Genomic DNA, 21,044 nt, shown 5'->3' with positions numbered 1-21,044 from the left:
TTCATATCTATGATTTAAGTACTACATTTATAAATGTAAACCTTGATACGTAAACAGCATCTCAACCCAAGTTTGCCACTCAATGCACAGTTAATGGCAACTGTGATTCTCTAAACAACAATAGAAGGGGGAGGACTTTTCCCTTTGTTTAATTCAAATAAATTTTCTTTAATATAAATTTCACTGTTTTGTGATTTTATGGGGTTATACCATTTCTTTCTAAAGATAAAAACAAACCACAGACCAGGGGGCTTATGAACAGTATTTCAAAGAGAGTATTATTGAAATATTTTTATGGTATTACAATCTTAATTAAACATTATTGCAAAGATCAGATCAGAAAATAGAAAAAACAGAGGAGTCTCCCTTTAATTGTTCTTTTAGAAATAAATTCTTTTAAAATACTAAACAGTTTAGCTCTCCTTCTGTACATTTGAATGTTTAGAAATCTCATGGCTCAATCTCAATATTGTAAGGTAAATAAGTTTTCTGTAGAGTTAACCTCTTTTATTCAGCATTAATAACCTTGAAGTATTGATATAATCTATTTTCAAACAAATAAAATTTAATTGATATTACCAATGATGTATATTAAAAAGATACAAAAATTTAAATTAAACAAGCGTAACTAGTAATTGTAAATCACCTAATGGGTTATTTTTATTTGTAATTCTTGGAAAGAGTTAATGCCATTATTTCCTCCGCCATTCCAATCTCCTGACCAAATCAATCTAGATTTGTAAACACCTATGTGAATAACAAACACTAGTAAGCCCACCTTTCTTTTACTGCACTTTTGGTATTTGAAATATCAAGCTATCTTCACAAGACAGATGTAAGGTTATAAATGTTTGGCTACTTAATCACAAAATGGCCCTTACTTGGGATGTCAGTATGTCAGTGGCTCTCTCACTATACTCTCATGACAAACTAGAAAAATAATCCTACTCTATAATGGAAAATGTTAGTTGATAATGATATTTCTGTACATCAACAGGAAATTCAAGATGATATTTTTGTATTTCCAAAATTGTATGCAGCTTTTTCATAGAGCCCTGGAATACCACTAAATTTAATGCTATATTTTATAGCATTTAATGCTATATTTTTCTAATTTTAGAAAAAATGCCTATAGAATAAGTATAGATATATAATTGTTTTAATTATTTCTTTTAAAAATAAGTGCAGATTGAAGTGCATTCAAGTGATTAATGTGAATATTCTCTACAGGGTTAGGAGTGGGATGTAAAATAGTTATTTTTCCTAAAATCTTTTATTTAAACAATATAGTAAGGCAGGTCTACCAAGTGACCAAGCAAACATATATCAGAATAAGGTTTGACATATTGTTATATAACATGACATATTTTTCAGTGTTTTCGATAATGCCTATAACATTTGGGCTACCCAGGGCTTCACAGACACACACACACACACACACACACACACACACACACAGAAGTAAACATTAAGAAGATTTTATGACAATACAATAGGTTACTATATATCAAGAAAAGCAATATATAATGGTGATATCATTTATGGACTTGACCTATTTGTCCTCAGGAATTTCCAGAAACAACAATTCATCTGTTTTTTAAAATTGTTTTAGCAAGTGCGTACACAGGTATTCATAACACACAGTTCCTAATTATAGAGTCTGCTTTGACACATTTGAAAAGCCAAGAATAATTTCATGTAGTGTATTGATTTCATGCCCCCTAATGTAACTGCCATGTAAGAAAATTAATGATCAATCCCTAAATTGCTTATTTGTAACAGTATAATACAGTCAGGCAGAATTCGTAGAGAACTGAGCAATCAGACCATGTTATTGACTGATTCAGAATCTACATTATAAAGGTTTATGAATCTTTATTGTTCAGTTCTTTCAATAATGTTGACGAAGACACCATCTAAAAAATTGATTCAGTTTATTTCAACAGAGCAAAGAGCTTCCTTAAATTGGCTTTAAAATTTCTTATGAGAGTTTGGAAAGAATGTTTTTAATGATTAACAATCGGCATTGTTAAGATTCATATTTTTAAGATTTTCAGAGGAAATATTGAGAGTAAAAGGAAAAAATCAATATTTATAATCGTCTGGCTAAATATATGGTTGCAACATAATTTCTCATATTCAGAATGAAAACACTTGGAGAAATCCAGTCTGTCTCTTCTGGCCTTCCCCAAATTCCCTCTTCAATTACTCTAGTCGTCAAGGACTCTAATAGTTCTTTCCTACTTTAAAATTACAATATAGAGGCCAATAACCACCCGTCCTAGGAAGATAAAATTTTGCACTTATTTTAAGTGCATTTTCATCTTCAACATTGAAAACTGAGACGTTTATTCTTTGGCTAGAGTTGTCACTGAAATCTAAGCTTACTAGATTTAGCTTCATAAGTCTTAAAATAGACAAGAAAAAAAAAAAAGGAAAACAAGACAAAAACCTTTCATTTCTTCTTCACGTTAAAAGATGAACTAAACTGCAATTGTTTCTCAGTCAGAAAGAAGGCAGGGTGTGCTGACAGCAGATACCGAATTAGGATCCGCAAAATAGACATTTTTGCTTTGGTAGTAAAGTCTCTGTGTGCCCCAACACACCAACCCCAAAACATTGCTTCCACAATTATCTTTGCCATCAGAATTTTCTGGCCATTCAATCCCCCTCTTCTCACTTAGAGAACAGCATCCACAAGATGACAATGGGTCAAAATCAGTGGGAAAATCTGCTCACACTGCTTGTTAGAAAAGATACTAAATGTGGTCTAAAGTGTTTACCTGGTAGCATTGAGTGGCATCGACAAAATAATTATAAAGGTTTTGAGGCAGCTTAAATACCACAGGGTGGCTAGCCATCCACATGACAATTATTTTTGTGGGGCATATCTAAATGGATCTCATTCAGTTTTGTTTTTCAACTAATAAATTTAGGAAATGTTTGCTTTCTGAAAAACAGAGCAAAGATACTGCTTTTCCCACAGAAAGAGTGAGAACTGAGATAGAAATAAATATTCTGAAGAAGTCAATGCCAGCATATGCCTGAAAATCTCATCCTCTTCCTTCTTAGGGAAAGATGGAAAGCAGAATCGACCTAGCTGACTGTCTAGTGTACAAGGCTCCCACTTTGGGATAGTTGTACATGGAACAGTAGTTTTTTTCTAGGGAGAATGTGCTGGAGCACACATTGGTAGTCATAAGGTTGTAAGGTAGGGTGTATAGGCTTCTTCTCCCTGATGGTAGACTTTGATGGTCCAAGAAATTGGATCTGGTCTCAAACAAAGAGTCTCCTCTCCCAATCTGTCTGCTTTATTTTACTTTCTTGAAAAAGATGCCTTAATGTAAATGTGGCTAGGATGCAGTGGCTCTAATATTTGTGTTCTCTAGAAAGAAAACCATCAAATGTGGTTGTGGGTGTGGTTTTTGAGATGAACCCAGATAGCAAGTACTCTTGAAGGTAACTTAACACCACTACAAGTATGTAAATCCTAGCTAGCAAGAACCTAAGCTGATCAATGATTCAAGCTAAAGCCCAATCAATTTTCCCTTTGGACTACGTTTTGTTGGCACATTTCATTTTGAACAGAAATGTCTGTAGGGAAATGCTCACCTTTCCATCAGAAGTTGAGTTTTCTAGGCCATTCCTAAAATGTTTTCTTTTGAGCTACTGAGGATAACAGGAAGGACATAAGATGTTAACTGATTCCCTGGATAAAATGTACAACTATCCCCAGAGTTTGGTATAATACTGTGATTTGGGGGAAAATGGAGTGAAAATATCTGATGACTCTAACAGGACTGAGTTGGGCGTATCTCACAGAGAATAAGTGCTCACCAGTTCTTACATAATAAAAAGAATTCCTAGTCATGTGTGCGGATGCATACACACACACACACACACACACATACACACAAACACACCCTGGGTCTATGTCTCCCTGTCCCCAGTTGACAGACTAATCAATTCAGCCTTATCAGTTAAGCAACTCTACACAACCTGGATTTTCAATTTTGACCATCAAGTTGAGAAAAAAATGGGCAATTTGGTAGCCTCATATTGATACTTGGCCCAATATGTCCTCCTTCCTTGGCATGAATTATATCTGCTAAAATTCCTGTTCCAAGGAGATTTTGATGGTGATTGATAGAGCCAGCACAAGTGTGAAAAAAAGAAAATGCTTGTGTGACAGAAGAACTAATCAAGCTTCCTCCCCCAACTTTGCTAACACAAAGCATTATTAGGATCAATGTGATACTCCACCTGCACTTTCATGTGCAAACGCCTTGATGATGACAATGAGCTTAACGGAAGACACATAGTCAAAAGTTTTCAAGAGTGGGGAAGGGCCCACAAGAATAGGAAACTATTGCCTTGGAGAGCTAAAGAGTGAGCAATCCCCTCTCCCCATACACGCTCAACAAATCCCAACTTAATATTTAAAAAACAAGCAGGATTAAATTTAACATGCAGATTATAGGAAAAAATACCATATCACATGAAAATTTATTGAGTGAAAAAGATTCTTTTTCATTGCATTCTACAACAGATTGTGCTAAGAGTCATTTTGGAAGGATGTGCAGCATTCAGAAGTTGTACGTCATCATGCAGTCACTCAGGAGCATTTTATCTCAAAGTGCGTGCACAGACTCAGACAACTGCAGACTATTTCAGCGATAACCTAGAGCGATTTCCCACATACTGTACTATGAAAACGCTTCAGCTTCGTGCAACTTGTCAAGGCTGACTGCATGCACATATATATATATATTATTTATTTGTTTGAAAAGACAACAATTTAGAATAAGAAAATATATAAGCAGCATTCATGTAATACAGATTTCCTGAGAATAGTGTGTGTCGTATAAATCTTTGAGAAATAATTTGTATTCATTTGAAAACCATGATATAAAACATTTCTCTCAACTAAAGCAGAGTCTTCTAAAACTGATATACCCATGAGGGGCTGTCAATATTTTGATGTCAACAATGATGAAGGCATAGCTAGATTCTACTGCATTGTTTCACAAAAGGAAAATTTCAGACAATGTTTTCATTGTTTCTCTATTTTTCCATCGGTTTCAAAAAATATCAGAGAAAGCATTTTCTAAATCAAGGTATTATAATTTTTTATTAAAAACACCTTTCTCTTTTCATGTTTTTCTCTCTAGTAATCAATATGGTTATATAAAAATAACTCAGAAAGAGAAGAATAATTCTCAAGGACACAGCTATCATTATTCTTTACTATAAGATAAATGTCTTTGTCTGTGTCCCTAATTTCGAAAGGGACATAAATGTCAGGTTCATTTATGTCTTCAACAGGCATAGAGTATTTATCCTCAGGCATGTGTATACATTTAACTAACAACAACAAAAAAGGAAATGCAGATGCTACAAAAATGGAGGCGTTCAAAGTTCCTTCGTGTAGTTAGTAGAATTAGTTGCTATAAATAAGCAGGTGGCAGAAACAAAACCTCTCTGGAATCTGAATGGAAGAATCCCTTGTGGCAAGGGAATGGGAGGGAAACTTAGAGTCTGAGGTTCTTCCCCTTGTTCAGTCAGAGGGCAAGTAGGGAAGTGAATAGTTTTGACAAAAACCAATCAACCAACCAACAACTATAATTTATCAGCTTTTCCTTGGAGGGAAAAAAGGAAAAGTCAAAAAATTTTTCAGTGTTAACATTATAAAAATAGTTTTTTAGTTAAGAGAAACTTTATACTTTTCTTGCTAGAGAAACCCTTGCATATATATTACAAAGTAGCTTTATTCCCATTGGGTTTAATCTGACCTTTATAAAATTTGGAAATAACTGTACTTTGTTAAATTGCACAAAAAATAATCACATATTTGTATGATTATGTATTCCTCATCCCATTCCCAGCGGAAGAAAACTGAGATTAGCTTTGTTTTGCAAGAAAAAGTGTCTTGATTTCTACCATATATTTTCGTAATTCAACTCTTCTCTTCTTTCCCATCCTGCTCCCATAGTTTATGCCTCCACCAGACTTTCTTTAGTTGAATGCGTCATCATTCCTACAACGTCAGCCTGTGAACATTCACACTCACAGATACAGAGTTCAGAGAAACAGCAACTCCACAACAAAGCAAAAATGATGTCTTTCACAATTAATTTGACTTTGTTTCTAGTGAGTTTTCAAAAATAAACCAAACCAATCTACCAAAGAAATAATAACAGAAAACTCCCTTCAGTGATGAAAAGAAAGTAAAGCTCAAAAAATGTATGTTTTTTACAAATAATATAAATTTATATTCATGCATTGTTTTCATCAGCTCATGAGCAAGAGTGCACATTGTTGGAAAAGCTTAAGTGTTGCAAAGCATCTGGCTTCTGTTTTCCTGAATAAATAAGCCACAGTGGCATACTGTGTAACTGGTCTCAGAGCTGCATGAATTGTAACTTGCATTCCATATTGTTAAGGTGCAAAGGTACACGGAAAATCAACATATTTACAGCATTTCAAGTTATTCTGTGAGAGTGTTGTAATAAATCAGGGAGGTGGAAATTAAATATACTATAAAACAGCTTTCCACAGTAAAATATGGGTTCATCATGTTCTAAATGATATGAGAACACACATCCATATTTTGTAACTCTGGGCTCTATTGGCATTTAGCAAAAAAAAAAAAAAAAAAAAAAAAAAATGCAGTAAAACTGAATCTGCCAGTGATAAAACAGATTTGAATGTAGCCAATGCAATAGAATATTATTTCAATGAATGGTATTCTTTTTGGAGTCTTAGATTTTTGGTTTGACTACTAAAGATGTGTAACTCTTCAACTGCATAGCCAGTGTAAAGCAGCATAAATTCCCTGTGTCACAGATCCAAAATCTCAGCAAGAAATAAGGGAAATTTCTATGAAACAGTAAGCTGAAGGGACATGGAGTTCAGGCAGCAAAGGTAATAATTGATTTGCCATTTCTTGTAAGTATCTCAACTCAGCCTAAGGTTCCAAAGACATCCAAAGATTAGCATGTGGGTGAGGACCACATGATACTTGAAGTCATGCCTGGCTTGTGTACATTTACATGGAAATCTGTCTCTAGAAACCTCATCATCACCCTTCCTATTACACTGTAGCTGATGGAAGGTGGAGGTTTCCAAACATACAACTCCCTGAGGCTGGTTCTGAGAATTAGATCCTGGCTTCCTGCAATGTCAATTTAACCATTTTTTTTTAAGGTCATGAGTCATTTGTTTTCTTCCCTAGAAGCCTGGATATTTCAAATCCCAGAGATGGCTGTGATGCATTTCCAAGTAACATATTATACGTATGTTTTGCCAGGTATGCCTTCCTCCTAGATCCCACCTAGAATTTGAAGTTGCCATCATGCCCACTAATGGTATTGCCCCTGCTGGGCAACAGTTATCAACTAAGGCCATTCATGGTGAACAGGGTGACCGCTTTTTCTCCGTTGTTGTTGCAAATGTTCTAGTTCAGCCTCATACATCATTTCTTGGACTAAGTACTTCTCCCGTCGTATTCGGTCATATAGATTCTTTGGTACATCTGGAATCAGGTAAGCGATGAATGACTTGATTCCAAAAACAAGGTGCTGAAAAGTTAAGAGAAGAAAGTACATTTTCAACGATTCTGAAATGCTAATTATAAAACAGAAGTCATGAACAATGTTGCATTTACCTTACAATCAAGCATCGGAACTCAGTATGTACCATCTAGAATATTAATATTTTCAAAATTATATTGGGAATACAATTATTGCCTTCCATCACATAAGTATTCCAACAAAGACATGTTGATGTCACCTTATAAACACTGAATGAATCTGAAATTCACACCTATAAAAACCTTATATATTATGCAATACTGTTATGATATGCTTTGTTATACACAGATAAGAGAGAGCACGTGCAGGGACAATCCTTGTTCGACAGATTAAAATACACAGTGTACAAAACTCACAGAATACAGTCCTGCCTGTGATGCTGGATTTGGACTCAACCCCCAGCACATACAGTTTTCAGAATTTCTACTCTATTAAAAGCATATATTATTATAACTGCTCTAAAATATCTTATCTCTATTAATTATTTATTCTATGATAAAAATAGACTTAAAAAATAAACTGATAAAAGTATTGTATTTAAAAAAAGCAGGGACAAAAATCAAAAGGTAATACGCCAGTGGTTAAGAGTACAGATGCTGACTGAGACTGCCTATGTTTGAACCCTACTCTGACACTCATTAGTTGTGTAACCTTATGCAGACCACCTATGTTCTCTATGTCTCAGCTCTAAAGTGATGCTAATAATAGTGTCTCTTAAAGGTTGGTATAAAAATTAAACGAGTAAATATATTTGAAAGGCTCAAAGGAGTGCTTCGCACAGTATAAGCACTACTTAAATATTATCTCCAACTATTATAAATGCATCCTATTTCTTTTCCCATGAACAATAAGTCTTTTAATTTCTCATAAAAGAAGAAAAATCTGATTGACAGACTTAGGATGATCTGTAGAAAAGAACCCATTCACCTAAAGGACTTTGCGACAGTAGTCTCTACGTGGAAAGGAAGAAGGCACTTTTAACTGGGCTTGCTATATGTGTCCCAGGACTGCATAGTATTTATTGATAGATCATAGAAAAGCAGGTCATATTTTCCCATAGAGAAGCAGATCAAGAGCTTCTTTCCTGACCACATATTTGATATTCACAGAAATAGCCAGCAATGTGACTCAAGAGTACAGATATAAAAATTAAAAACATTTGTTACAATTTAAATTAGTAAGAAAGAATATGCTCCAAGTCCTATACGATAGTAACAGAGAAACCTATAAACTGATTCACAGAGAGAGTTTGATATGCAAGGATGGCTTAATATTAAAAAGGAAATCTATTTTTTTTTAAAGCTAGAGTTTGATACCCATTTATCAAGACACTATCATAACCAATCATCTTAAACAAAAAACCTACAGCAGATATCATACTTAAAGAAAAAAACAGAAGTATTTCCACTGAAGTTGGAAAAAAGACATGTTTGTTCTCACCGCTGCTATTCAACACCATATTGAAGATTCCAGCAACACAGTAAGGCAAACAAAAGCAATGAAACATAAACCTTGGAAGTAAACATACAAAACTGTTGTTATTTGCAGCTGGTATTATCATTTGAAAAGACAATCCCAACCAATTTAGCAGACAGAATACTAGAACCAGTAAGAGACTTAAACAAGGAGGTATGCCCATCTTAGAAAGACTATTTGTATTCCGGCAAAAATCAAGCAAATCATATAATGAAGTTTAAGACAGTACTCATAGCAGCAATAAAAATATTTATAAAGTTTCTAGAAATAAGAAGGTACAAATAAGTAAGAGAGTATTTTAAAATATATTAAAGGACATAAGAATGATTTGAATAAATTCTACATTCATTAATGAAACAGCACAGATTTTGTAAATAAGTCAAAATTTGATTTCTACAAACGTAATTCTAACCAAAGTCCTTGCTCAATATTCAGGGGAACCTGAAAAATGGCTTCTAAAATTTATATGAATGATTAATAACTCCAAATAGCTAAGATAATTTTTTAAAATAAGAGCAAGTGTGGCAGGGTGGACGGTCACTTGCTTTATCAGATATGACATATTTAAATATTGCATTTAAATAGTGCAATAGTGATCCAGGAACAGACAAACGGAGTGATAAGTCAGAATACTGAGGCCAGAGATACACCCATGACTACGTAGGAACTTGGAATATTACACAGATGGATTTACAAATCAGTGGATAGATAATAGATGATTTAGTAAATAGCAGTACAAAAATTATTTCATTGTATGGAGAATAACCGTTTCCCTCAGACTCTATAAAAACTCCTGGTATTAAAGACATGTGATAGGTAAGACTGTAAAGTTAATAGTAAAAAATGTAGTAGAATATCTTTTTGAACTGGAGATAAGGAAAATGTCCTAAATAAGCTATACAAAATAAGCACAAACCATAAAAGGAAAAAAATGATGCGCTTGACTACATCAAAATTGAACATTATCTGTTTACAGATAAAGTTAATGGGTTATGGACAAGGAAAAGATATCTGCTATGTATATAACTGGTGAAGATTAATATGTAGAATATATAAGGAAATTGTCAAATTTGGTAACTCAACCAAAAATGGATCAAGGTTATAAATTTACAAAAAAATGAAGCCCAAATGGCTTTCTAGTACTAAAAGTGATGGTCAGTGTCATTAGTAAACAGACTAAAACCAAAAAAATTAAAGCAAAATATTACCTTACTCTTATACAACTGCAAAATGTTAGAAATTCAGATACTATGAAAATCTGGTGAAAATCCAAGAGAATTTTGAAGAGCAATCTGTTGGTATTACATGAAACCGAGTACGTGTATAAACTAACAGTTCCACACCTGAGTAAAATACTCCTTAAAAACCCTTAAATATGTTTACAAGGTAACATGCCCAAGATTCTTAATAAAAGATTTATTGAGGTAGAGAGAATTATTGTAGGTCTAAGCACCTATCCTTAGGGGAATATGGTATTTAATTTTGATGAAATATCATAAATAGACAAAAGAAATTATAAATCTCATGGATAGATGTCTCTCTAGATCTGAAAAAGTATAATGGGTAAGAGATAAAAATGAATTATTACATAATACCATTGAGGTAATTTTGAAAAAGAATACTTTGAAAAATAATACTCTCTATATATACACACACACATATATATTCAATATACTTATAAACAAACATATATTCAAATAAAGATGTGGAAAATCTTCCACAGAAGAAAAGACAGTGGGTGCTTTTGGAGTGGGTGGGTAATGGGGAATGAAGAGGAAAAAAGAAAAAGGAATCATTGGGCTTATGGATCCATGATGGTAGGTTGCTATTAATTGAGGCATTTGATTAAGTCTTTCCACCTGAGCTCCAAAAGAAGATGAAGAAGAAAAAAGTGTACATTTTAACACACACAATAAAAAAGACTTTTTGGAATCATTGGATTGGAAATATGCTTTAAACTCTTTTGCTACCTGTAATAAAATAGAAAGTCAAACTTCATCAGGAGACATTTTTATAGGCCCATAGAGTCACTAAATAATAGAATTTAGTCCTGGATTAAACCTTATTTCATATGCAAAAAAGTCTTATGTATGGCTATCTTTTTCTCTACATAATTTTGGCCATAGGAAACAGATGCATTTAAAGTTTTTCCATAGACCTTAGTGAATAGATACTCAATATATTCCAGTGCTAAGTTCTTCACTGTATCAAGCTGGTTATATTTTAAGCAAGGCAATAATACTGTAGCTTCTCCAAAATTTCTTCACAGACTACAATCTAAAATTATTGCATGACTCTGATCATCAAAATCTGTGCACGTTTTATAAAAGTGTTCTCAGGCATAATTTATTGAATTATGCACTGTTGCTGTACAAATACACATGATCAACTATAATTAGAGTTGATTGTTCAGAAAATAAGTCTCTCCACCCCGATGAATAAATATGGGTTCTTTTGTTAGATGATGAAAATCAACCTTTCCTTTTTAAATTTGGTTATTAGGAGGCTCAAAACTAAGTTGAAGTAGAGTTGATTTACAATGTTGTATTAGTTTCAGGTGTAAAGCAAAGTGATTCAGTTATACATACATATATATCTATTTTTTTTCAGATTCTTTTCCCTTATAGGTTATTACAAAATATAGTTCCCTTTGCTATACAGTAGGTCTTTTTGGTTATCTATTTTGTATATAGTAGTGTGTATATGTTAATCCCGAACTCCTAATTTATCCCTCCCCTTTCCCCTTTGGTAACCATAAGTTTGTCTTCTATGTTAGTGAGTCTGTTTCTGTTTTGTAAATGTTTATTTGTATCATCTTTTTAGATTCCACAAATAAGTGACATCATATGATATTTGTCTTTCTTTGTCTGGCTTACTTCACTTAGTATGATAATCTCTAGGTCCACCCATGGACCTAGAGATTATCCTAGTTTTCTGATATAAATACTCTTTAATATACATTATTCAGTTCTTGCTTTTTTGCATGTCATAGTGGTTTCCTTGTATCTGAACCTTTTACAGGGACATACTCAAGTCCTGTTTTGGAAGTCAGTGAGAAATTGACTCTAAAAAGGCAACTAGGGACTTCCCTGGTGGTCCAGTGGTAAAGAATCCACCTTGCAATGCAGGTGACGCTGGTTCGATCCCTGGTCGGGGAACTAAGATCCCACATACCGCGGGGCAAGTAACGCCGGACGCCTTAAATGCTGAGCTCACGCGCCTCAACTAGAGAGCCTGCATGCCACAAATTACAGAGCCCACGTGCCCTGGAACCAGCGAGTCACAACTAAAGAGAGAAAACCTGCACACCACAACTAGAGAGAAGCCCGTGCACCGCAACGAAGAGCCCACATGCCTCAACGAAGATCCCTCGTGCCGCAGCTAAGACCCGACACAGCCAAAAATAAATAAATAAATAAAATCTAAAAAAAAAAAAAAAAGGCAACTAATATATCAGTCAGAAAAGCATTTACCTATAGTAATTTTATCAGCCTGTGACTAACCTCAAACACAATAATGAAGGCCAATCTAGCAGCGAGGATATGCCAGTATTGTAGGGTAAATTCATAGGGTTTGGAACTCCAAGGAGGACCTCTGTAGTCTCGGTACCTAAAATCCACAAAAACAAAGAATTTGAAGAACAGAGACCAAAATGTGAAGGCCCCAAATGTTCTTAATTTGCCAAAACTCCAAAATGACAGTTTAAATGGGCTCATTAGCATGCTGAAGGGAGGAGACGGAATGGTGAAAGCAAAAAGAAAAGATAACTATAATTTATAAGTAAATACCTGCAATAACCAGATTTTCCCATGCCAAGCTCACTCAGGTCAAAGAAGGATAAGCTATTGTTGACATACCCTGTTAAACAACTGGGAGAAAAGAAAAGAAAAGAAAGCATGTGTGATTCAGAGATTCATGAATTTCTAGTCCAATTCCTTCATTACAAATGACAAGATTTAATAAGTGCCATTATGCCTTTCATTATAATTATAAACTCCTAGCAATTCAGCTCTCTGATTCTATTCTCTGACTCCCATTACATCTGTGATTATGCCTTAATGAGACAGACTCTTGCCTGCCACTTCCCTCCAATAGTTTCTATTTTGCCTTATTTGGCTTATGTTTTATTAAGTGTTTACTATGCACTAGGCATTGTGGTAATTACTTCCTATGCATTGAAACTGCATAAATATATATATACATGTAACACGATTTGGATAATTATAATCAAACAACCAATTGATAAACATGTTTATTTGTAACTTATTAACTTAGTCAATACATATTTATGGAGGACCGATAATTTGTTAGAACAATTCTGGATGCTTGGTATTCAACAGTAAACAAAAAAGGCAAAATTCCTTACTCTGGTGGTTAGGTATTAAACTGTGATCAGGGTTAAGTTTTACAATAGCCTTAGAACATGTATATTATTATCTTCACCACATAGATAAAAGAACTAAGATTTACAGAGACTAAATGACTTTCTCTAGGCCTATAATTGTCAAAATTTCTGGTCTCAGATACCCTTTACATTTAAAAAAGCCGTTGAGGATCTCAAGGAGCTTTTTGCATAGGGGTATATCTATTGATATTTACCACATTAGAAATTGAAATAGAAATTTATGTTCATTCATTTAAAATAACTATCACATCCATTCAAATAATATAAATAACACATTTGAAAAATAGTTATGTACTCCAAAAGAAAAAAAACGTAGTGAGAAGAATGACACTGATTTGCGTGTTTGCAAACACCTTAATGCCTGCCTTAATAGAAGACAGCTGGATACTCATACCTGCATTAAACCTATTGCAATATGTTGTTTTGGTTGAAGGGTAAGTAGAAAATCTGCCCTCATGCAGACAAGTAGTTGGAAGAAGGAAGACTATTTTAATATCATTTCAGATAAATGTCAATATTTTTCTTTGATATTACACCAAAGCTCTACCTGTGGTCATTTCTTAAAGTTTAGTTGTAAGGTGGAATCTTCGTGTAACTGAACTTTCATATGCATTGTTCCATATGGATTTTTCATTAAAATCCATAGGTCTATCTTGTACTTTGAATTCGTCATTTATCCATGCATGATTTTGTAACATCAAATTGGGGCCATTTGGAGAACGTGTGTTCCCTGAATTATGCATATCTTCCAAATGTTGATATATTTTTACTATAGACCATGAAAAAGCACAATTGTTAATATCGTCACTGACTTTTATCAGAAAAAAAAAACAAACCTATAAGTACGGGGAACCTTTAAAGCTCAACAAATATTGTCAATTATTTTCCTTAAAATGACAAGCTAGTTTTGTGCATTCTGTAAAAGAGTGTTTCTTAAATACCCAAGTCTGAATACTCATAGCTTGTCTGACAATTTTATTTCATGTTAAAAAAAGTTTCTTTAGTTTGCAGCTCCAAAAGTTTGCACTTTTCTTTGACACTCTCATCACACTTTAGGATGTAGCAGAAGTGCTTTAGGCGCGCTCTGCATTTTGTCGAATAGAATATTGAGAAGACATTTATTCAAGAGTGGAGGTTTGATCAAATGAATAATTATTACTGCTTCATCAAAGACATTCTGAAATTTCTTACTGGCATTTTAAAAATGGTGAATGTAGAGTGGTGAGAAATAGAATCATTACTAGTATTTTTTGGTGCCACTGCCTTGAGTGATGCAAAGCCACCAGAAAATTTTATCCCACCACTGCTTTTGTACCATCTGTGCATATGTCAATGTGGTGAAAAAAGCAAATAGTATCTTAGTATTATTATGAAAATAGTATTGACCTCATGGATCCTGAAGGAGATATGCAGGCCATAGGTTGAGAACCACTGCCCAGAACACAGAGTTGTTAGAGACTGGATTCAAGTGCCCATTTATCTTATTCTAAACCCCAAATTTTAATTACAGGGCCACACTGACTTCAACTTCACTCCCCTCCCTGGCCATCCTAGACCTCATAACTTATCATTTCAGCTGCTCTCTTGCCAGTATCATCCTCTCCATTGCCACCTTGTCTTTTTGGGCCCTTGCTCTGAAAATTTCCAATCTGAATGAATTTACTCCAGTTTAGCTGCTAAACGTACCCGGAGAAAATTAAATACCAGGAAGTCCCTATGAATGTGTGGTTTCAAACTCACATAAGTCCTCCACATCTCTTCTTGAAATGATTCTACATCCCTAGTCACTGCTAATGGAGAAGGGGTCAGGCGCTATCCACGTGAAAAGTCAGTACCTGGAATGTGAACAGAGTTTATCCCCATCCAATCTCATTTTCACCTGCCACTAGGTGGCAGTAAACACACCAACAAATAATGCCTGTAAGGAAGAGGGCTGCCAAGCGAGCCTACATATTTTAAACCATTAAAATCTGCTTCTAGACCATTTTGAATAAAGAAAAAGGAGACTTTTGGGTTTTCACTATTAATACTAAAAACCAATTTATATCTGTTTAGTGTCTTACAGTTCATAAAATGTTACCTCAGGCACCATTTCTTAAACATAGGTCCAGATTGATGATGTGCCTTTTAGTAAAAGGCAAAGTTAGCACTTACATCTTGGGAGTTTGACTTCAAGTTAAAATCTCTTGACAAGACTCCAATATATAAAAGAAAATCTCCTGCCTTTATTACCTCTCTTTGAAAACTTGAGACGTACGTTTGTGTTCAAAAAGGCACTGCAGTGTTCTGAGACAAATGAGTTCATCTGCAGAACTAAGGGCTGACTTCATCCTAAACCGGGGCTCTGCTTGCTCTGGCACACGTTCCGCATCTAGATAAGATGCATGCCCAGGGCTGCTCCTGAAGGAAGGAGGAGACACAGCTTCTCCTATCACTACTTTATTTCCTATCACTACTTCCACACCTAAGGCTAACCTCCAGCTAAAAACTCCAGTTTCTCTCTGTCTCCAAGTCCAGTGCTCCCTTGCATTCTTCAAGCTTTCAAGAAGGAAAGATCTGAAAAACTCATATCCCCTAAGGCAGTGGTTCTAAACTGGGTGATTTTGTCCCCCAGGGACCATTTGGCAATGTCTGGAGACACTTCTGGTTGTCACAAGTCGGAGAGCAGGGAGGTTGCTCTTGGTATCCACTGGGTAGAGGCCAAGGTTGCTGCTAAACATCCTACGATGCACAGGACACCCCTCCTCCTCAAAAATAGAATTATCTGGTCTATAACGTCAATAGTGCAGAGGTTGAGAAACCCTGTTCTCAAGTGTTGATTTAAATTTTAACAAAAAAGAAAAAGGAGACAGGTCTAGGGTATCATTTTCTGCATGCTTAAAATCTCTAGCAGTAAATTCCTTTAGAAAAATTTCTAGTCACATAGCTAAGAGTTTCTTCATATTCTGTATATCCCCACAAACTAGCTTAATTCCCTTCAGTAATTTAACTAGTATAGGCCTCAATTTCCCATCTATATAGACAAAATATTGCATTGGATTCTTTCAAAGGTCTCTTCTAGTTCTAAATTTAACTTCTAAATACATTAAAATGTTTTTAACATTTTAATACCGGTGATGCATTTACACAGAAAATCATAGACTCTAAAATTATTTGCTGTAAAAAACACTGTTGCCCTTTTTATCCCACTTGATTCCATCTAATAAACACATAAACGCAATGATCAGAAACATTACCCTTAATGGTCACAGAACAAAGCTTCCCAATAAGTTCCCATTTTAATTACAAATAAAAAATGCGTACATTTCAACCTTACCTTTCACTATATTCAAAATGACTTGCACAGGGGCCATATTTGTATTCATAGACAAAACGTGGGATGTAATCAGATGTAATAGCAATTACAAACGCATTGGTAATCACAGCCAATATACCAATTCCTTCAAGAATTCCATACCAGATACCTAGTAAGAGAAAGATTAAAGATAGTGAGTAAAAAGAAAAAAAGTTAAAACCCTTTAATCAACCTTAATTTGGAAAAAATGTTTTAGTTATGTTGGAACCACGGCTCTGTCCATTATTAACTTTCTTAGGATGGTATGTATCTCACTACAGATATTACAGTTGTTGAATACTTTTCCATAGAGGGGAGGTAGACACCATGTAGAGAGATTTGAAAATTAAAATATCATTAGGAACTGGTTCATGTCTGTACCAATGAGATGTAGACACAGCTGCTTAAGATTCTTCAAAGCCTATGTATAGAACTTGATGAGGTACTCAAACCTATAAAAATAAAGTTCTACATCATTGTGTGAACTCTGAAATATCTGTGTTCACTATGGGTTTTGCCTTTATCTTTGTCAGCTACCTTTTTAATGTAAAAATACGCAAAAGTAAAACTAGTTTAGTGTCAACACCTGGAAATCACTAGTTGACATTTTCTACTTCTTAAGAGGCCAATCTGGCATCATATAGATACACAAAAAAGCTTTTGAAATTGTATATAGTATCAATAGACTATTGATTATGGTCAAAACTGATGTTTCAAATAGGATTAAAGTTAACTTTAAAAAATAATGGAATGAAAAAATAAGCTCTGGAAAGGGATATATGAGATCCTTTTCAGTTACAAATAAGTTTATGAAATAGCATGTTCAGTATGAACTTACTCTCAACTAAGAGTTATAACTAAACTTACTCTCATTTCATTCTTTGGTTAACGAAAACAGTTTTGTTATGGCTGGAAGGGAGCTCCAGCAATAGAAACCCACACTGTGCTAAGTAAGATCAAGCCACCACTTGGCCTTAGCAATGCAAAAATCATGTACTTGCTGAATCTTACCTATGTCGGTTGCTCTGGCTGGCAAAGGCCTCCGCCACTGGGTGACAAATTTGTACGCATCCAGCCTGATTTCAATGATATTGTTTAACAAAGCCAAAAGAGGGGCCAGAGGAAAAGCCGCAACAAAGATGGTGGTAAAACCAAACTGCAAAACTGTAAAGGGAGAGGGTTAGAAAATCGGTAATATAAACAGTATCATTTATTGAGTGCTTTCTTTGTGCCATATTAGGCATCTTTACATAGATTGCCTTTAATCCTTTCAACATCCCTACAAAGTAAGCATGCTTATCCCACTTTACAGTTGAGAAAACTGTAGCTCATACATGTTAAGTAAACTGGCTAAAGGGTAGATGAATGAAAAATGTTAAAACCTGCATTCAAACTCAGATCTCAATAGATTGAAAGTCTATGAGCCTTTCACCGCTATGCCATGCAGCATGAAGGAAGATAAACATCAGAGAAGGACTTGAAGAAAAATGCTTAGTCCTAGAAGGGAAGCAGGAGACCTAATCTTGTCCTCTCTTTTTATAGATGAGAAAACTGAGGGCCAGAGAACAAAAGCAAATGTCAAAACAACATGCAGTGATCTTAACAGTTGGAATGGGAATCCTTATTTTTGTAATATAAATAAGTAAGCTTCTTGAGGACTCAAGACTCAGACTGGGTCTGTGCAAATGTTTATTGTGAGAAAGAATTATTGCTTTATTTGGGTGGGCTGATACATTTCTTAACATAGGAATGGGTTTTGCTTTATTTTGTTCCTTTAAAATATTTGCTCAAAAGGTATGTGCTTTCATTTTGGTCAAACGTTATGGTTGACAGGACAAAACGCATAAGCCTTCCATAAAGGGGTACTGCTTTAATATCTTCTCTAGCTCTGCTGAGATAAAGGTACAAATGTGTTTTAGAATGTTGGGATTGGAAAGGAGAGAGATGGTTTTCTCTCTTGAATCAGAGCCTGAGTGAAGTAGAAAAAAAGTATCAAGAAGGTCAAATAGCTTTGCAGAAGGTTCTTTCCATACCCATTTCTAAGTACTCATCCATCAGTCCGTGAATATTCATGGGCTGTAGATTCCAATCATTTTCCCACTGAGGTATGGAAGCATCTTGTATTCCCCGCTTGATTTTATGTCGTGACCACCAGTTCTGGATCAACCTGCATCAAGACAAAGGCCTTTTAAGCTCATATTTAAGCACCTGGTAAACAATTTATAGTGTATCAAGAAAAGAGAAACTCCAACTACCTTGGGACTACACTAAGCATGCCTGGGAATTGGGCGGGTCTTTGCATGGTCTCAACTTTAAATTTAGCAAGGAAGAAGAGGCCTCAGACTTCCTAGACCCTATAAACATCTACATAGTTATCAAAGAGTTGATCCTCCCATATACTAGGTGCTTCCTGATACTGATTAGACAAATACTCATTTCTGTGATTCCTTCCCCTACCCCACCTACGTAAATACCTAAACTCTTATGCTGCCTGTTGTGATTGGATCTGAGCCCTTCCTTCCAAATCTGCTGGGCTATGCTCTCTGAACATGAGTAAAATCATGTTTCACATTAGATAACTGAGCCCTACCTAGAGTTTCAAGAGATGTAGTTTCTAGTCCTCACCCTACAATGCATTAGCTGTGTGGCTTTTAGCAAGTCACTTCACTTCTCTGAGTTTATAAATATGAAGGGTTCAAGCGATTACACTCTGCTCCTATAGTGAACAATAATTTACAGGTAATGAATCTGTGTCTCAGTCCATTTATCAGACTTGGAAAGGAAGTAGCAACACTCTTTCCCTAACCCAGGGGCAGTCTTGAAATTATATGACTCAGAAATATCCTGGTATGCAAATATTGTAGACTTCTGGGTAATGAATTATCTTAAGAGTTAGATAAAAATTATCTCTAGGGTAAGGTGAATCTCACAGAACTCAATGAACAGTATCCAACTCTCAATTTTAATTAATCATGGACCTAGAGCTTCAGTGGGGGTTGGAAGAACCACCACAGTTAGATCAAAACGTCAGGTAGCGCTTCAATGTGTGCTCCATGGAGGTTGCCTCTGGAGCCTCGTGAAGATGAAAAAGGGGGTTGAGAATGGAAGGCCTGCTTTCTTATATTTTATTTATTTCAGTCTGCTTAAGATTTTACTTGAGGAAAGAGAATTGTGCTTTAAAAGTTTAAAAATCATTGCTTTAAGGACTGGTTCACTCCTGCCAGAGTTTCTTCAGCAAGGCCTTTGTCCAGCTGTTGGGAAAACCCCACCAGGATGTCATTTGCCATGGTACCCTTGGGATTTGATATACAAAATCCAGGCTCACCTCTTGGGCAAGGCCATGGTGAAAATGTGATGTCCAAAGTGCATGGTATGTACAGAAGTACATAGATAATAATAACAACAAGAATCATTCTTAATATTACAATGACTACTACACCATCTTGACTGTGCTTATGAAGTACCCACACCATGTCAGATCCTGTGCTAGGCACTTGATACCTAATTTACTCAAATATTTTCAAATTATGTTCCTCAAACTTTATGTTTCAAAGAGGTAAGCCAAAGATAGAAAGGAATACGAAAAATGGACTGGGTTTCCCAAACCTCCATGCCTATTCTCCTTTCATTTAGAAGAGATTCATTTTAATCTGTTTTGACTATTGAGGATTTGTGTAAACTTCTCTTCACAAAAAGCTTCTGTCATTTATTGATGAAGGTTTAAATACCATTGGGTCATCTCATTTAATCTTTATAAATCCTTTATTTTACAAATTAAAAAAAAATGTCTCAGAGAGGTTAAGTAAATTATAAGCATCTTTAGCAAGAGGCAGAAAAGGAATTTGTACCAGGTCTCCACAATTTCCCAGTCCGATGCACTGGGTTAATATCACCTCTCCAACCCCCAGGTCTCTGCTCAGGAATATCCTGATGCTACTTAAGGGCCAAGGAGGAGAAAGAAACATGGTATAATTTGATGACTGAGCCTAAGTTATTTATATCATTAATCAACTAACCAGTTCTTTCCCCATAGTAAGGAAATTCCTCAAAATTATAATGTTTTTAAATTAATTAGGCCTCAATGCTTCCATACCACAATGTTTTAAATACACTCTATTTCACTGTATTCTAAAGGATAATATATTTTAACAGATGTAAAAGTGGGCATTCAGGGTCCTTCTATGTCAGTATTTCACAGTTAGAATTTATCTATAGGGACAAAACAGAATGCTGTTGT

At 35.0% G+C, this 21,044-nt stretch overlaps 1 protein-coding gene across 1 annotated transcript in view; it reads right to left on the bottom strand.

The window, feature by feature from the left end:
* Positions 1-7,397: 7,397 nt before the first annotated feature.
* ANO3 (anoctamin 3) overlaps positions 7,398-21,044 on the bottom strand; it is a 414,700-nt gene continuing 401,053 nt past the window's right edge. The window contains 6 exon segments of the mRNA XM_061203163.1: positions 7,398-7,580; positions 12,572-12,677; positions 12,857-12,937; positions 16,790-16,937; positions 17,819-17,971; positions 18,841-18,974. Of these exon segments, the coding sequence (XP_061059146.1) occupies positions 7,398-7,580; positions 12,572-12,677; positions 12,857-12,937; positions 16,790-16,937; positions 17,819-17,971; positions 18,841-18,974 (805 nt within the window).

This window comes from Eubalaena glacialis, chromosome 10, assembly GCF_028564815.1.
Source record: "Eubalaena glacialis isolate mEubGla1 chromosome 10, mEubGla1.1.hap2.+ XY, whole genome shotgun sequence".
Taxonomy (NCBI): Eukaryota; Metazoa; Chordata; class Mammalia; order Artiodactyla; family Balaenidae; genus Eubalaena; species Eubalaena glacialis.
This window is presented reverse-complemented; position numbering and strand designations above follow the sequence as displayed.